Source organism: Mustela erminea, chromosome 10 (genome assembly GCF_009829155.1).
Source record: "Mustela erminea isolate mMusErm1 chromosome 10, mMusErm1.Pri, whole genome shotgun sequence".
NCBI lineage: Eukaryota > Metazoa > Chordata > Mammalia > Carnivora > Mustelidae > Mustela > Mustela erminea.
Genome location: NC_045623.1, coordinates 101949192 through 101963058, shown reverse-complemented (window position 1 = coordinate 101963058; position 13867 = coordinate 101949192). Strand labels below are relative to the sequence as shown.

The 13867-nt window shown below is 48.2% G+C and overlaps 1 protein-coding gene across 2 annotated transcripts in view; it reads right to left on the bottom strand.

Moving 5' to 3' along the window:
• Window positions 1-2628: 2628 nt before the first annotated feature.
• MTOR (mechanistic target of rapamycin kinase) overlaps window positions 2629-13867 on the bottom strand; it is a 127194-nt gene continuing 115955 nt past the window's right edge. For both annotated transcript variants that reach the window (XM_032360634.1, XM_032360633.1), the window contains exons 50-58: window positions 13120-13202; window positions 11154-11226; window positions 10510-10584; window positions 9990-10125; window positions 9274-9339; window positions 6880-6960; window positions 6527-6607; window positions 4243-4348; window positions 2629-3569 (exon numbers count right to left, since the gene is read on the bottom strand). In XM_032360634.1, the coding sequence (XP_032216525.1) occupies window positions 3554-3569; window positions 4243-4348; window positions 6527-6607; window positions 6880-6960; window positions 9274-9339; window positions 9990-10125; window positions 10510-10584; window positions 11154-11226; window positions 13120-13202 (717 nt within the window). In that variant the 3' untranslated portion in view covers window positions 2629-3553. The remainder of the gene's footprint in view (window positions 3570-4242; window positions 4349-6526; window positions 6608-6879; window positions 6961-9273; window positions 9340-9989; window positions 10126-10509; window positions 10585-11153; window positions 11227-13119; window positions 13203-13867) is intronic.

Here is a 13867-nt window from a genome sequence, read left to right as displayed (position 1 = left end):
TCTTTCTCTGATTGATTTATACCGCTTAGCATAATACCCTCTAGTTCCATCCACCTCATTGTAAATGACAAGATTTCATTTTTTAAAAAAATTTTAAGATTTTATTTATTTGACAGAGAGAGAGATCACAAGTAGGCAGAGAGGCAGGCAGAGAGAGAGGGGGAAGCAGGCTCCCTGCTGGATGTGGGGCTCGATCCCAAGACCCTCGGATCATGACCTGAGCCAAAGGCAGAGGCTTTAACCCACTGAGCCACCCAGGCGCCCCAAGATTTCATTTTTTTGATGGCTGAGTAATATTCCATTGTATATATACACACCACATCTTCTTTGTCCATTCATCTGTTGATGGACATCTAGGCTCTCTCCATAGTTTGGCTATTGCAGACATTGGTGCTGTAAACATTGGGGTGCACGTGCCCCTTTGGATCACTACATTTGTGTTTGGGGTAAATACCTAGTAGTACAATTGCTGGGCCATAGGGTAGCTCTACTTTTTAACTTTTGAGGAACCTCCATACTGTTTTCCAGAGTGGTTGTACAATCTGGCATCCCCATCAGCAGAGCAAGAGGGTTCCCTTTTCTCCACATCCTCGCCAACATCTGCATGGAATTTAAGAAACAAAACAGAGGAGCATAGGGGAAGGGAGAATAAAATAAAACAAGACAAAATCAGAGAGGGAGACAAACCATGAGACCATAGGAAACAAACTGAGGGTTGCTAGAGCAGTGCAGGGTGGGAGATGGCGTAACTGGGATGATGGGCATTAAGGAGGGCATGAGATGTAATGGGCACTGTTCGTGTTATATACAACTGATGAAACACTGGACTCTACCTCTGAAACTAACAACAGACTATATGTTAATTGAATTTAAATAAAATTAAAAAAAGGAACTGTACCAATGTGTACAAAGACCCCAAAAGTCATTCTTTGCCACATCCCTCCCTTCTCAAAGGGTTACATGAAACCATCCTGGATTGATGGTTAATGAGACTGTACTTAAAGCTTCCATTAGCTCATCTACCTTTGGTAATTCACCTCAACAAAGTTGGCAGGTTTTGTTTAGATGTAACTTGAAATCCGTTGGATTGGCTAAAGATCTTAATACCAAGGACTCCTAAGGAGTGTGTCTTTCTCATGGATGGCCACCATTTTCCGGAGCCCATTCATTCCCATACCCTTCATCTTTCGTGAATGTCAACATCACTGGTTGTTGACAGTTATTTCATATAGAACCAAAAAAGTTATGGTGAGCATATTTTCCAGAGCAAAAGAGTTGATGCATGGTTTAGGATTGTAGAAAGGTATGAGACTAACTATGAGGGTTCAAACTTCTCAGTATTACTATTGACATTTAAACTCATCTTTGGTTTTAATAGAGGAGTCCTCCAATAAATGTCTATGGGGCAGCACTGTGGTATGGGTCTCTGGCAGATTTGGGGGGTACAACGTCATGCGAGACAGGGTTCCTGGCCTTCCGATGTGTGTGCTCTTCCTAATGCAAATTTTTAAATAGCTTTTATGATTTAGTATCTCTCACTGGGTAGCTGTGGCCCACAGAAGTTTAGAAATAGAAAATTTACTTGAACTGGAAATGCTGGTTTTTTTAAAAAGATTTTATTTATTTGACAAAGATCACAAGTACGCAGAGAAGCAGAGAGAGGAGGAAGCAGGCTCCCCACTGAGCAGAGCGCCCGATGCGGGGCTCAATCCCAGGACACTGGGATCATGACCTGAGCCGAAGGCAGAGGCTGTAACCCACTGAGCCACCCAGGCGCCCCGAAAATGTTGATCTTTGAAAGCACTCCATAGGCACGCTGTCTGTGGAGGGATCTCTGCTTGGCACTTGTCAGCTCCGTCTGGTGCCCTCTCCTCCCCATTACTGTCGGCCTCTTTCATAGGTCTTACAGCACCTCGTTTTCTCTTTACCTGTTTGACACTGATTATCTGTTTTAAAAATACTACTCGTCTTCTACTTCTGTTTTAGAACTTTACATGGTTCTCCGTTGTCCACGCATCAGGCTCAAACTCCTTGCTGTTGAGCCGAGGCAGGTCACAGGCTGGCCCCGCACTCTACCATCAGGCCCTCTTGTAGCAGCTGTCTTTTTCTTTGCTCTCCATTGACTACTCGGCCAACTACACTGAACTCTGAGGTCCAACTGTGTGTAGCTTGGTTTTACATATCAGAAATGGTCTAAGACTTGCAATCGAATAGAGTTCAAGCTCATACTTGCCATTCCTGCAGGATATTGTGCTTTCAGACCGACTTCCTGCTGAACGTCTTCATGTGCCTCATCTGATAAAGTCCCGCTCGTCCTTTAACACCCATGGCAAATGTCCCCTTTCCCCGAGGATTTCCTGGCTCGGCCCGTGGGATTCCTGCCTCCCACTGAGGCTCACACCCTCTATGTAGCTCTTCTCCCCACTTGGCTTGGGGGAGTTACCAGCCCACTCCCACGCAATGGCGACCCCGCCTTGTCCGGCCTGTGAACACGGGGAAGGGGACCACGTCAGGTAGCTTCCGTGTCTTGCATGGTCCCTCGTGCCACCTGCTTAGTGCATGCTGGCTGCGGAAGGACACCCGCTTCCTTTAGAAGTTCGTACTCATGAATAAAAAGAAACCCATACATGTTTTTTAAAATTCTGATGTCATTTATTGGCACAAAAATTATTCAGATACAACATGGTGTCTAGAATGGCTACACTGGATACTTTGTGCATTTAGTTTAATATTTCTTTTGCTCAGAACTCCCACAGGTCCCAGACCTTCCCTCTCTGTGGTCGGCACCTACAGGACAGCATTTGTTTCCAAGCCCTTGCTCTAAACACAGAGCGTTCGGACTTCACTGAAAACATCCCAGGACCACGCTGGAGAAGGCTGCTGCGGCCTGCCCTGCTGCACCGTGGTCTCTGTGCACCTGCTCCGTGAAGGCCACCCAGCCATGAGAAGCAACTGCCCTCCCAGCATTCGGGTCTTGGAATGCAGTGTGTAAGTCACAGCATCACGGGTGAGGCAGCAGACAGACACTTTCCACCCATTTTGGCCCATCTTACAAATGATGCTGTCTGCGGACCAGTGAGGTAATGGATGGGTGGAAGTGACCAAGTCAGTTTCTTCTGGTTCCTAACACGTGTCCTCCACGGCCTGAGGCTTCTTGACTGTGCAGAGTTGGCTGTATTCTTGTTGAGAGGAACCACTACGCCATTCTTCTATCAGCAACGCTTATGATGAGTTCTCTTGTGAGTTAAGTCAAAACCCGTATTTCTAAGTTATGGATCTTCTGTTCCCCCAAATCAATGGCTTGATTTGTGTATTTTTACCGTGTTGACTGTCCTGGGAACCAAATCAAGCCTTATGTTTCTGACGACGTTTTCTTCAACAGCAGCTAGACAGTTGGTTCAAACCAACGTTTAATATACAGTAGTACGTTTCAGTTACATTTCAAAGTATTTAACGAAGTCAAGCTCTCTGACCGTGGTTTCAGTTAAGTGGAAGCATATACCCAAGTACAAAAGCCTCAAGAGAAACGCTGTGGGCATGTCTAGGCCTCGTGTTACCAGAAAGGACACCTAAGATGACAGAGAGAAAAGGAATATTTTAATAATTTGGCCTTTTTCAAAAGCTTTACACGGACACACTGAAAATGGAGGTCTGACAACCCCCAGGGGCATTCCTGAGATCTCCCACAACTAATTGTGTCAGACATACTCATCATTTCCAGTCAAGGGCTGATGCCTGCTGAGGCCCCAGAAGGACACTTCCCCATCACCCTCCTTCTCAAGTTTCTACCTTCAAGTGTGCCTCAGGCAATTAATCAAAGCAGACCCCGGAGTGGTCCTTGAGGTGACAATCCCAGATCCTAAATTTGTCTTTGCCTCTCCGCTCTCTGTCGGTGCTCTGGCTTCTTCGCCTTGGTCCTTCCCTCTATCTTGGAATTGACAGCCGAAGTCCAAAAAGAACCCCACTCCTCCCCTCAAAAAAGAGGGACTCACCTACCTTTCTAGACCATTCTTAAAGTAATTTTAATTTAATTTGGTGCTATTTTCTAAATAGGAACCCAAGTTTCTCAAGTTCCTGCCTTTATAGAACGGTGAGTGCACACAGTGGATACAAACATTTTACGAGATCTGACACTACGATCCCCTTTTCTGGATAACTCCCCAGGTCCTTCCTGCCATGCCAGGACTGGGGCATGGGACAGGGCCCTGCGTGTGTATCCACACCTCGCGCACAGGCACTCACCAGCCGATGTAGCACTGACAGAGGTTTTCGTGGGACGTTGCTTGTTTGATGAGCAGTTCCACCTGTGTTGGGACATCCAGGGTTTCGTCATGAGAAAAGTCTCGACCTAGGACAGGAGAAACACACACAGTCCTTCTGCATCTGGTTTTCCACTCCATCCTTGCCCCCCGTTCGGCTGGCCTGACTGCACAGCACTGCTCAGTTTTAACTGTCCCCAAGGATGAAGGCTGCCACGTGACGTGCACACACACGAGCCTCCGCCTAACAGTGACTTGGTTCAAAGAGGGGAAAGGCCTGCAGTCGGACGAGTCCCGCAGTGGCGAAGATCCAGCGGCTGGTTTGTACAGATTCCTTCATCTACTGCCATCATCAGGCAAGTAGATGAGAAACCGGGCTCAGTTTCAGTCCTAGAACCTCCATTGTTGGGCCTTTCCTCCCACAGGAAGCCCGCTTCCGCCACAAACCCATCAGCTCAGCCCAGAACGGGCACTCGTGGCTGGCTGATGAAGCCTCTTTGGCACAAGGGCCATTTCCCCTCTTCCCTTGGCCCCACATGTCCAAGCCACCCTGCTGGCTTCTCGTTGTCAGCACACGCCCTCGTCTCCTACTTTCCAAGCTCATCATTCACTGAGCTCATCGCTCTGGACCCCGATGTGTCAGGCAGTGCTCGATGCACCGGATCTGTTCCACAGCTCCCTCTCCGGTGCTGCTGCGACCTGGGAGCTGTCCCTCCTCCCCTGAAGGCTAAGTTCACCTGCGCTCTGATCCCAGCGCCTCCGGCTTCCTAGGGCTCGTCACCTACCCACCGCCCCCCCCCCCAGCCCCCGACCCCTGCCAGGCCTGTCTTCAAACGTTTGTAAATTCGTTCTCCTCGCCCAGGAAGGAATAAAAGGCTCTCACAAGCTACCCCTGCTGGAGCCAGCCCCCACCCCCTTCCCCACGCAGCCGGGCCCCTCACAAGTGTGGGACTCAGCTCCTCTGCGTCCCTCCCTTCTCACTCTCTTCAACCCCTCGGGTCTGGCTGCCAGGCGCTCAGGAGGCCGCCAGTGACTCGGAGCCGTCCTCGGCGCCTGCCGTCCCTCGCGCCTCCTCAGCCATCCTTTGGATTTTACCTCCAGAAGACCTGGAGGCCACCTCCCTCGTCTAGTCAACTGTCCTGCCACAGATGTGGCAGCAGCTCCCTCCCTCCACACAGCCGCCCTGGCCAGTGCAGGGAGGATTCCCCAGTGCAAACCCACTGGGCCCCTCCCGCCTCCCCGTCCCCCACTTCAAGACCTCAGCGTCTTCCCATTGCCCTTAGGACGGAGGATGGAAGTAAAAGGCCCTGTACGATCCCACCAGCCCACTCCGAGCATGGGCACTCTGCTTCTGTGCTTCTCCCATCTCGCTCTCTGAGGCAGGCAGACTCCTCTGCATTCAGACCGTCTTTCTTGCCAGATTCGCTCCCACCACAGGGCCCTTGCATGTGCTGATTCCTTTACCTGGAACATTCTGCCTCTAATTATGTCCTCCTTCAGATTTTAGCTCAAGGGTTGTTTCCCAGGGAAGCTTTCCTGGAACTCTGGCACTTAAATTCCCTTGTGACTGGCATCACAGCCCAAGCCCTTTCTTGCACCTAATATTGCCCCTGTCGATGCCGACCCCAGGGGGGCAGGCAGTCTGTCGGCTCTTACCAGCAGTTTCTTCAGCATCTAGCGCATCTAGGTGTTCAACAGATAAATACAATTTGACTTCAATACTTCTGTGCCAGGCCCAAATGCTGAGGACTGGCATCCCACGTCTCACCACATTCTGAGAAAGACATTCTTCCAGATGAACAGATAGAGAGGCCCAGGTGGCACACAGGGTCTTCGGCCCCCTTGGCTGCCACCTCCCGTCATACCATCTGGTCTACAGGACGTGTCTCGTTTTCAGAAGTATGCAGTTCTCTCCTTCCACACTCTCCACTCCGGAGTAGCCCCGGGAGTGCACGAAGGCAGAGGATCTCAGTGGTCAGGTTTGCTCCAGTATCAAGCCATGATGATGAGAAAAACTTGCCTGAATTTGGCTGACTTAGGACCCCAATGAACTTTATCAGCCCTGTCTGGCATAAGGAGATTAACCATTAATGAGTTTAATGGTCATTAGAGAATCAGAGAGCGTCTCCAGCCGACAGACTCAGAGACCCTCCAGTTAGCTGCAGAGTCAAAGTTTAGGCGCAGCTGGGAAGGGGCTGACTTCCCACTCTAGGCGAGAAAAATCAAGATGTTATGTTCCTTTTAAGTAAACACACGCACTCACTCACCAGTGAGCTTGTCTCGAACCCTGTTTATAATCTGTATAGCTTTCTTATTTAGGGCCTCGGGTTTCACCAAACCGTCTCCGACTGAAATACACAAAGGGAGAAAGAACAGTGAGACCGGATGGTCACAACAGATTCAACAGATGCCTCCGCTGTTCGCAAATACGCGCTTCTGTAAGTGCTGAGTAGCTCTTCCTCTGCGCCTATGTCTTCAGAAGAGAATGAGAAATTCAGAGACCCTTGTCTGCTCAAAGGTGGGTTTGCTGCTTTATCTTACCGACCCCTCTCGGTGCAGCGCGGCTGCTGTGTTCTTAATGAGCTAGTCATGGCTGCGATTCCTCAGAGATCGGACTTACTGAAAGAATGGATAGATTCTGGCACTGTGGTCCCCGTTTTCTTATGGGCGGGCTCCCCAAGTTCCACACCGTCCAAAATTTCTAGGAAGAAAAAAAATTGATTGGCAGAAAATTCCAGCACCAAGAAGCCACTGTCACAAGCATTAGCTCTACTCGCTCACAAGCCACAGTCCCTGGACGTGCGCCCTGCGACCTCTCAGGGGAAAGGACAGGAAGGACGGTCACTGTGTGTTTAAAAGGCTTTACATCTCCAAAGCGCGACCTTTTAAACAACATTTATAAAACATTCTGACACAGAGCACAGGAGTGCGACGGAATCCCTGGCAGAACTTGCTGGAACAACGACTGATGATAACATAGAGAGCACCACCTTCCAGGAGGCCACACTCATGACCGAAGTGCTATTCTTCAGAGGAATTTATACATCCTTTCTGGGCAGAGAAAGACCTCAGGCTTATAGTCACCCTCCACTGGCTGTGGCCTTCAGGAGAGAAGAGTCTAGAAGCAGAAGTATGAAGTTATCTACACATTGTCCTTGTACACCCCGGGCCTTCAAAATGAAGCCAGGGCTGGTAATACTTTTATGAATGATCACTTGGAACTTAACATTTAAGCCACAGAAGACCAGCCAGGTCTACCACCATCTGGGGCCACCAGAACCAGCTGTCCCCATTCCTCTCGGCATGCCCCAGACAGCAGACAAGAGTCCGCTCCATAGCGTACTACTGAGGTGGACCCTGGGAATGAAACCTGTTAAGTCTCATATACTTCGGGTGAGACCGGTCACCCACAGAAGGCACCCCAGACACCATGAGGAATTCAGGCATCGTTCGTAAATGCTGTCATGATGTCCAGGCCAGAGTCCACACCTGTTCCCAGACAGGACCCTCAATTTCCTGCCCAGAACACCCTCTTCCTTCCCATCCACGCACCCAGTAAGGCCAGCTTAAGTCCCACTGACCCAGGAGCTCCCTAAACGACCGCTGTTCAGAGCGGTACCTCCTTTCCCTCAGCTTCACGGGCTCTCCTCCGAACGCACCTGCTGGATCACACAGTGGACTTGACTGTTCTCGTATTAGTTCCTAGGCCATACAGTTTGGTTGATTCTATAACGTCATTCTGATGCTTCTCCACGGTAATCTCTGTAGGTCACATTCTTTTAACATTATTTGTTATAATGTTTATCCTTAAACATTACTTGGCTCAGCTAAGCAACTAGTTGCACATGTTCCATAAATATCTGCAGAGAATACTTTTTTATTTTCAAAGTGTGAACTACGTAGGGTGTTGTTCGATGTTATGAGGGAAAAAGGAGAGGGCCAGGGACGGGGGGTGAGGGGAGTGTGTGAAATAAAGTTAAACAGCTTTACTCTAAGACCTTTGAGAGGTTCCATTCACAAACTGTGTTCTGGCTCTTGGAGGGGCATTATCTTCCTGGGACCCTGTTCTGTGGACCCACTCTTGGACAGTGTTTCCTGTGGCTTCCCTGCCCCTCCGCCAGCAGTGTGAATACACTTCTACTGCTTCTGTCCTATTTTTTTTTTTTTTAAGATTTTATTTATTTATTTGACAGAGAGATGGAGAGCACAAGTAGGTAGTGCAGCAGGCAGAGGGAGAGAGAGAAGCAGGCTCTCCACTGAGCAGGGAGCCCGATGTGGGGCTTGATCCCAGGACCCTGGGATCATGACCTGAACCGAAGGCAGATGCTTAACCGACTGAGCCACTCAGGCACCCCGTCCTCCTATTTCTGAGCTATTAACAATGCTCTAGGACCATGTGATACAGTGAATAATTATCGCAGTCCAGACACCACTATAGGGCATACTAAATACTGGTTAATATTCAGATATGCTTTTAATTGTGGTTTTTAAATTTTTGTTTTAAAGATTTTATTTATTTCTTTGTCAGAGAGACAGCACAAGCGGGGGAGCAGCAGGCAGAGGGGGAAGCAGGCTCCCCACTAAGCAAGGAGCCTGATGCGGGACTCAATCCCAGGACCCCAGGATCGTGACCTGAGCTAAAGGTAGATGTTTAACTGACTGAGCCACTCAGGCATCCCTAATTGTTTTTATAGATTAAGCTCAGATAGTTTGATCAAAATTTCTGGGCCTTAGGTACCCACTCTGTCGTGAGAGGCATGGAACTGAAAAAAAAAATTATGCTCAGTAAATACTTCTAGACCAACTTTCTGAAGTTAACTGTTTTGATGCTATTTTAGCAGGGAGGGAATCACTGCAGGACTGTGCCCCTGGTCAGAGCCTCTAGAAAACCCGCTTCCTGGCGTGTCACCACCTCTGCCATGCTTCCTCACAGCAATCACAAAGCTCTCCCTGTTCAAGACACACTCTGGACAAAAGCGGACAGAAGCTGCAGTCTCCCGGGGGAGGGACTCACCTACTGACTGGCCAGCAGAGTAGGAATCCGTCCTCGTTCGGGACCGCTTGTTGCCTTTGGTATTTGCTAGGGAAAGAAACAGAGAGAGGATAAAAAGGGTTTCAAACTTTGACTTGAGAGAAACTTGGTTGACATGATATTTTCTTAACACCATCAAAATGCAATTTTACTAAAAGCTAAAGCCCCCAGGAGAGGGCCCAGGATGGATGACTCGGGACTCAGCGGGTGTTAGCATGGGTGTGCAATCCTGTGGGACTGAGGATTCTGTGTCACTGTGTCTGAATTTAGACACTGTGGACCAGATAACAGAAGGTGACAGCGGGACATGGGCGGCGGGTGAGACCCCTGGGTCGGTCACCTCTTCTGAGGAGGAGCAGCAAAGGGGAGACGGAGATGCTGCTGCCCCAGATCACAAGAGTCCAGCTTGCTACTCTGCATGAAGTCCAAACAAACAAAAATCACCAGGGCTTATCCTGAAAGTATTATAATTAATATTTAAATTAGTGGTTGGCATTTTCTGTTCTAGTTAATAAGAAATCATACTTGAAATTCATTTCCAGCCACTGGACCAGCTCTGTGAAAACACAATGCAACAGCCCAGTAGCCCAGCTCAGGCTCCAGGCCCGCAGGGGGCAAGGCTGGTGACATGTAACATGTCACCTACTCCCAGATCCAAGGGGACGGGCTCCCGCTCCGTGGCACTTGCTGATACTCACTGTCCATCAGCCTCCAGTTGAGCAAGGGGTCATAGACAAAGGCCTCCAGCACGGCCATGACACTGTCCTTGTGTTCCCGAAGCACTTCCATCACCGTGTGACACGTGATCCTGTAGTTGCCATCCAGACCGGTGACCTGCAGCACCAGAGCCACTTGTCACGGAAGTCAACGGCCCCGGCCCTGCCCCGATGGCCTCAGGACCCGAAGCTAGTTGAGAGGGTCTATCACCCACACTGAGGAAGCAGACACAAGTCGCTACTGGTGTATCACACTGGGAACGTGTTCAGAGCAAGGGATCAGGTCAGGCCTGTGATTCATACGACACAGGGTCTGACGTGAAGCATGGTGAGACTCTCAAAGGTCGATCATTTGTAACACGATGGAAAATAACCAGAAAACATCCACAGAACCAAGGCAGGTGTTCTGGGGAACTGATAAGACCGAACAAGCCAGCCCGTGTGCAATGCTGGGCCTGTGTTGGCCCCATTCCAAAGCAGCTTGTTCCCAAGACCCACTCACCTCCATAGCATTGGTCAGCATTCTCGTTAGTCTAAACGGAATCTTCTCTGGGAATTTCTCCCTGGTCATAGCAACCTATGGGGACATAGAAGAGAAAAACCAGGTTCAGTGGCTAGATTGTTTTTGTTTTCCTTTAGTTTTATATTTTATTTAATTAATTAATTTTTTTTCCAGACTAGATCATGTTCTTTAGATAAAGCCAGGCAAAGGCAGGTAACTTTTCTTTGCATTGATTTCGATGAGGACAGAGAAATGAAGGAGTTTTAGTTTAGTGAGGGGACTTGTCACAGGGATTTAAAAGAACTAAACACACACACACACACACACAGGGATAGAGGGAACAAAGAAAAAGGACAAGTGTGCATCACAACAGGCCTCTGCCCGGCAGGCCAATTCAGGGACGAAGATTCCACCACTCAGAGGCGCGTGCGCAGTGGCTCTTGCCTCGAAAAGGGGTAGAGTCTGACTACGGCAAGTACCAACCAGCACGGACTTCACGTCTTAGTTTGACTTTCTGCGGCTTTGGTAGGAGAGGCAGGGATCCAGGGTGATGCATTTTGCACTTAAATTTGCCTGGGTCAGAGGGTGAGAGGGGGTCATCTGGCAAGATAAGCCTGACCAGGTGTTCTGGAACACGCAGTCACCTCAAAGCAGTCCCCGAAGTCGATGTGCAGGATCTTCCCGCTCAGCCGGTCCAGCATCAGGTTGGACGGGTGTCTGAGAAACAGGGGAGCACGGAGGGTCACTAGAGCGGCACTGGCCAATCAATCAACAAGGATGGGACAGTCCAGGCCCCGCCCACAGGCCAGAGCCAGCCCCCACCTGCCTCTGGAAACACAGTGTTTCTGGACATGGCCCCGCTGATTTGCCATGTACTGTCGCAGGCCGCTTTTGTGTCACAGGCAGACACGAGTAGCTGTGAGGTATCATATGGCCAGCAAAGCCCAAGTTATTTCTTTTTGGGGAGGGAGCCAAAGCTTATTAACCTTTCGTTAATTTTTTTAATTAACATATGATATATTGTTTCTCCCAGGGGTACAGGTCTGTGAATCATCAGTCTTACACAATTCACAGCACTCATCACCCCTCCTCCTGCAACCCTCGCTTTGTGTCCTGAGATTAAGAGTCTCTTATGGTTTGTCTCCCTCTCTGGTTTCATTCCATTTCATTTTTTCCTCTCTTCCCCCATGATCCTCTACCTTGTTTTTCAAATTCCATATATCATGAGATCATATGATAACTGTCTTTTTCTGATTGGCTAAATTATTTCCTATCTGGCCCTTTACAGAGAAAGCTTGCTGATCCCTGTTCTAGGTCCGCAACGGGAGAGATCAGTGTGCATCACAGTTGCGGTCCTGACATCTGTGGTCACAAGATGGATCCTGTGTGGCAAGGCTGCCGTCTCAGAGTGACGAGGCTCTATCTTCACCCCTCAGCACCCAGCACGTGGTCCCATCTCCTGGGCCCCCATGCCCATCTAGGAAGGGTTGTCTGGCTTTTGTCACTAGGAATTCTCCTGGCTCTTTTTTAAAAACAAGAATTTATTATTTCCGTGGGAGAAAATTATTTTTATTCTCAAATATTTGCATGAGATGTGATTCCAGGAGAGAGTAGACACCAAGGAACTAGTTTTTCAAAGACTTCTAGAGAGTCAATTTCTGAATATTCCTTAACTACTTTTTCAGTCAGTGCACATGGATAAAATTTATTATTCAGAAATATCAGAGGGGGGGCACCTGGGTGGCTCAGTGGGTTAAGCCGCTGCCTTTGGCTCAGGTCATGATCTCAGGATCCTGGGATCGAGTCCCACATCGGGCTCTCTGCTCAGCAGGGAGCCTGCTTCCTCCTCTCTCTCTCTCTCTGCCTGCCTCTCTGCCTACTTGTGATCTCTTTCTGTCAAATAAATAAATAAAATCTTTAAAAAAAAAAAAAAGAAATATCAGAGGGACCTACTTTGGTTGGTTTCAATTACAGAAATATTTATCTCAGCACAGTGGTGACTTATAAGTGTTTACGGGATCAGTAAAATCTATAAAAAAAAATTTTTTTTTAGTAAGTTCTACACCCAATGCGGGGCTTGAACTCACAAACCCGAGAGATCAAGAATCACACGCTCTAGTGACCGAACCAACCAGGTGTCCCTGTTTATGTTTTTTTTTTAAAGATTTTATTTATTTATTTGACAGAGATCACGAGTAGGCAGAGAGCAGGCGGGGGTGGGGTGGGGTGAGAAGCAGGCTCACCGCTGAGCAAAGAGCCCAATGTGGGGCTCAAACCCAGGACCCTGGGATCATGACCCGAGCCAAAGGCAGAGGCTTTAACCCACTGAGCCACCCAGGCGCCCCCCTGTGTATGGTTTTTAACATATTAAGCCAGCCTGTAAAGAAGGTGGTGCCCTAGAGCTGAGGTTTTTCCTCTCTTTAGTTTGCTGGGCTGTTCTGCTGCATGGATAATAAAAAGGGACTAAGGTTGATACTGCAAAGAAGATCCAAAGTTACAAAATACAATTATTTACCAAATGGTCATAAATCTGACTGGAAAACAAAAGGAAACTATTTAAGAAAGGTACCATGTAGAAAAAGACTACAAAACCAAAATCAACTTACTCACCTATCTCCCAGGCCCAAAATATACCCGACCATGGACATGACCGCTAACGAGCGGGTGTAGTTGGTTCTTCGGTCAAACCACACCTGGAACACAGGAGCGCACGTGAACCACGGCTCTAGAAGCTAACTAGCTTCAACAGAATTGCACTGCAATCAGTTGTTTCCTTATGTCCCATCAGTAACCAGTTAATAACACAAAATGGAATAAAGATCTCAATCATAATTGTAATGGCAGTAAACTATGCTTGTAATAAACTTAGAGACGTACAGAACACAGACGAGTAAAAAAAAGTTAACCTTTGTGTAGGAACGTGAAGAACCGAATAAATAAAAATGTCCATTAAAGACGGTAAAAATGTAATAACTCCCTAAATTATCTGAAACATTTAATGTAATTCTGCTGAAAATTCAGTAGCTCTTTTTTGGGGGGACTGTGACAAAACAACCCCAAAATTTATCTGGAAGAAGAAAAAATTTAAATAGTCAATGAGGAGAGACTTTTCATTAACAGTTGTATTAACAGGGGTGCCTGGGTGACTCAGTGGGTTAAAGCCTCTGCCTTCGGCTCAGGTCATGATCCCAGGGTCCTGATTGAGCCCCTCATCAGGCTCTCTGCTCAGCAAGGAGCCTGCCTCCCTCTCTCTCTCTGCCTGCCTCTCTGCCTACTTGTGATCTCTGTCAAATAAATAAATAAAATCTTAAACAAAACAAAACAAAACAAAAAACCACAGTTGTATTAATAGTATGGT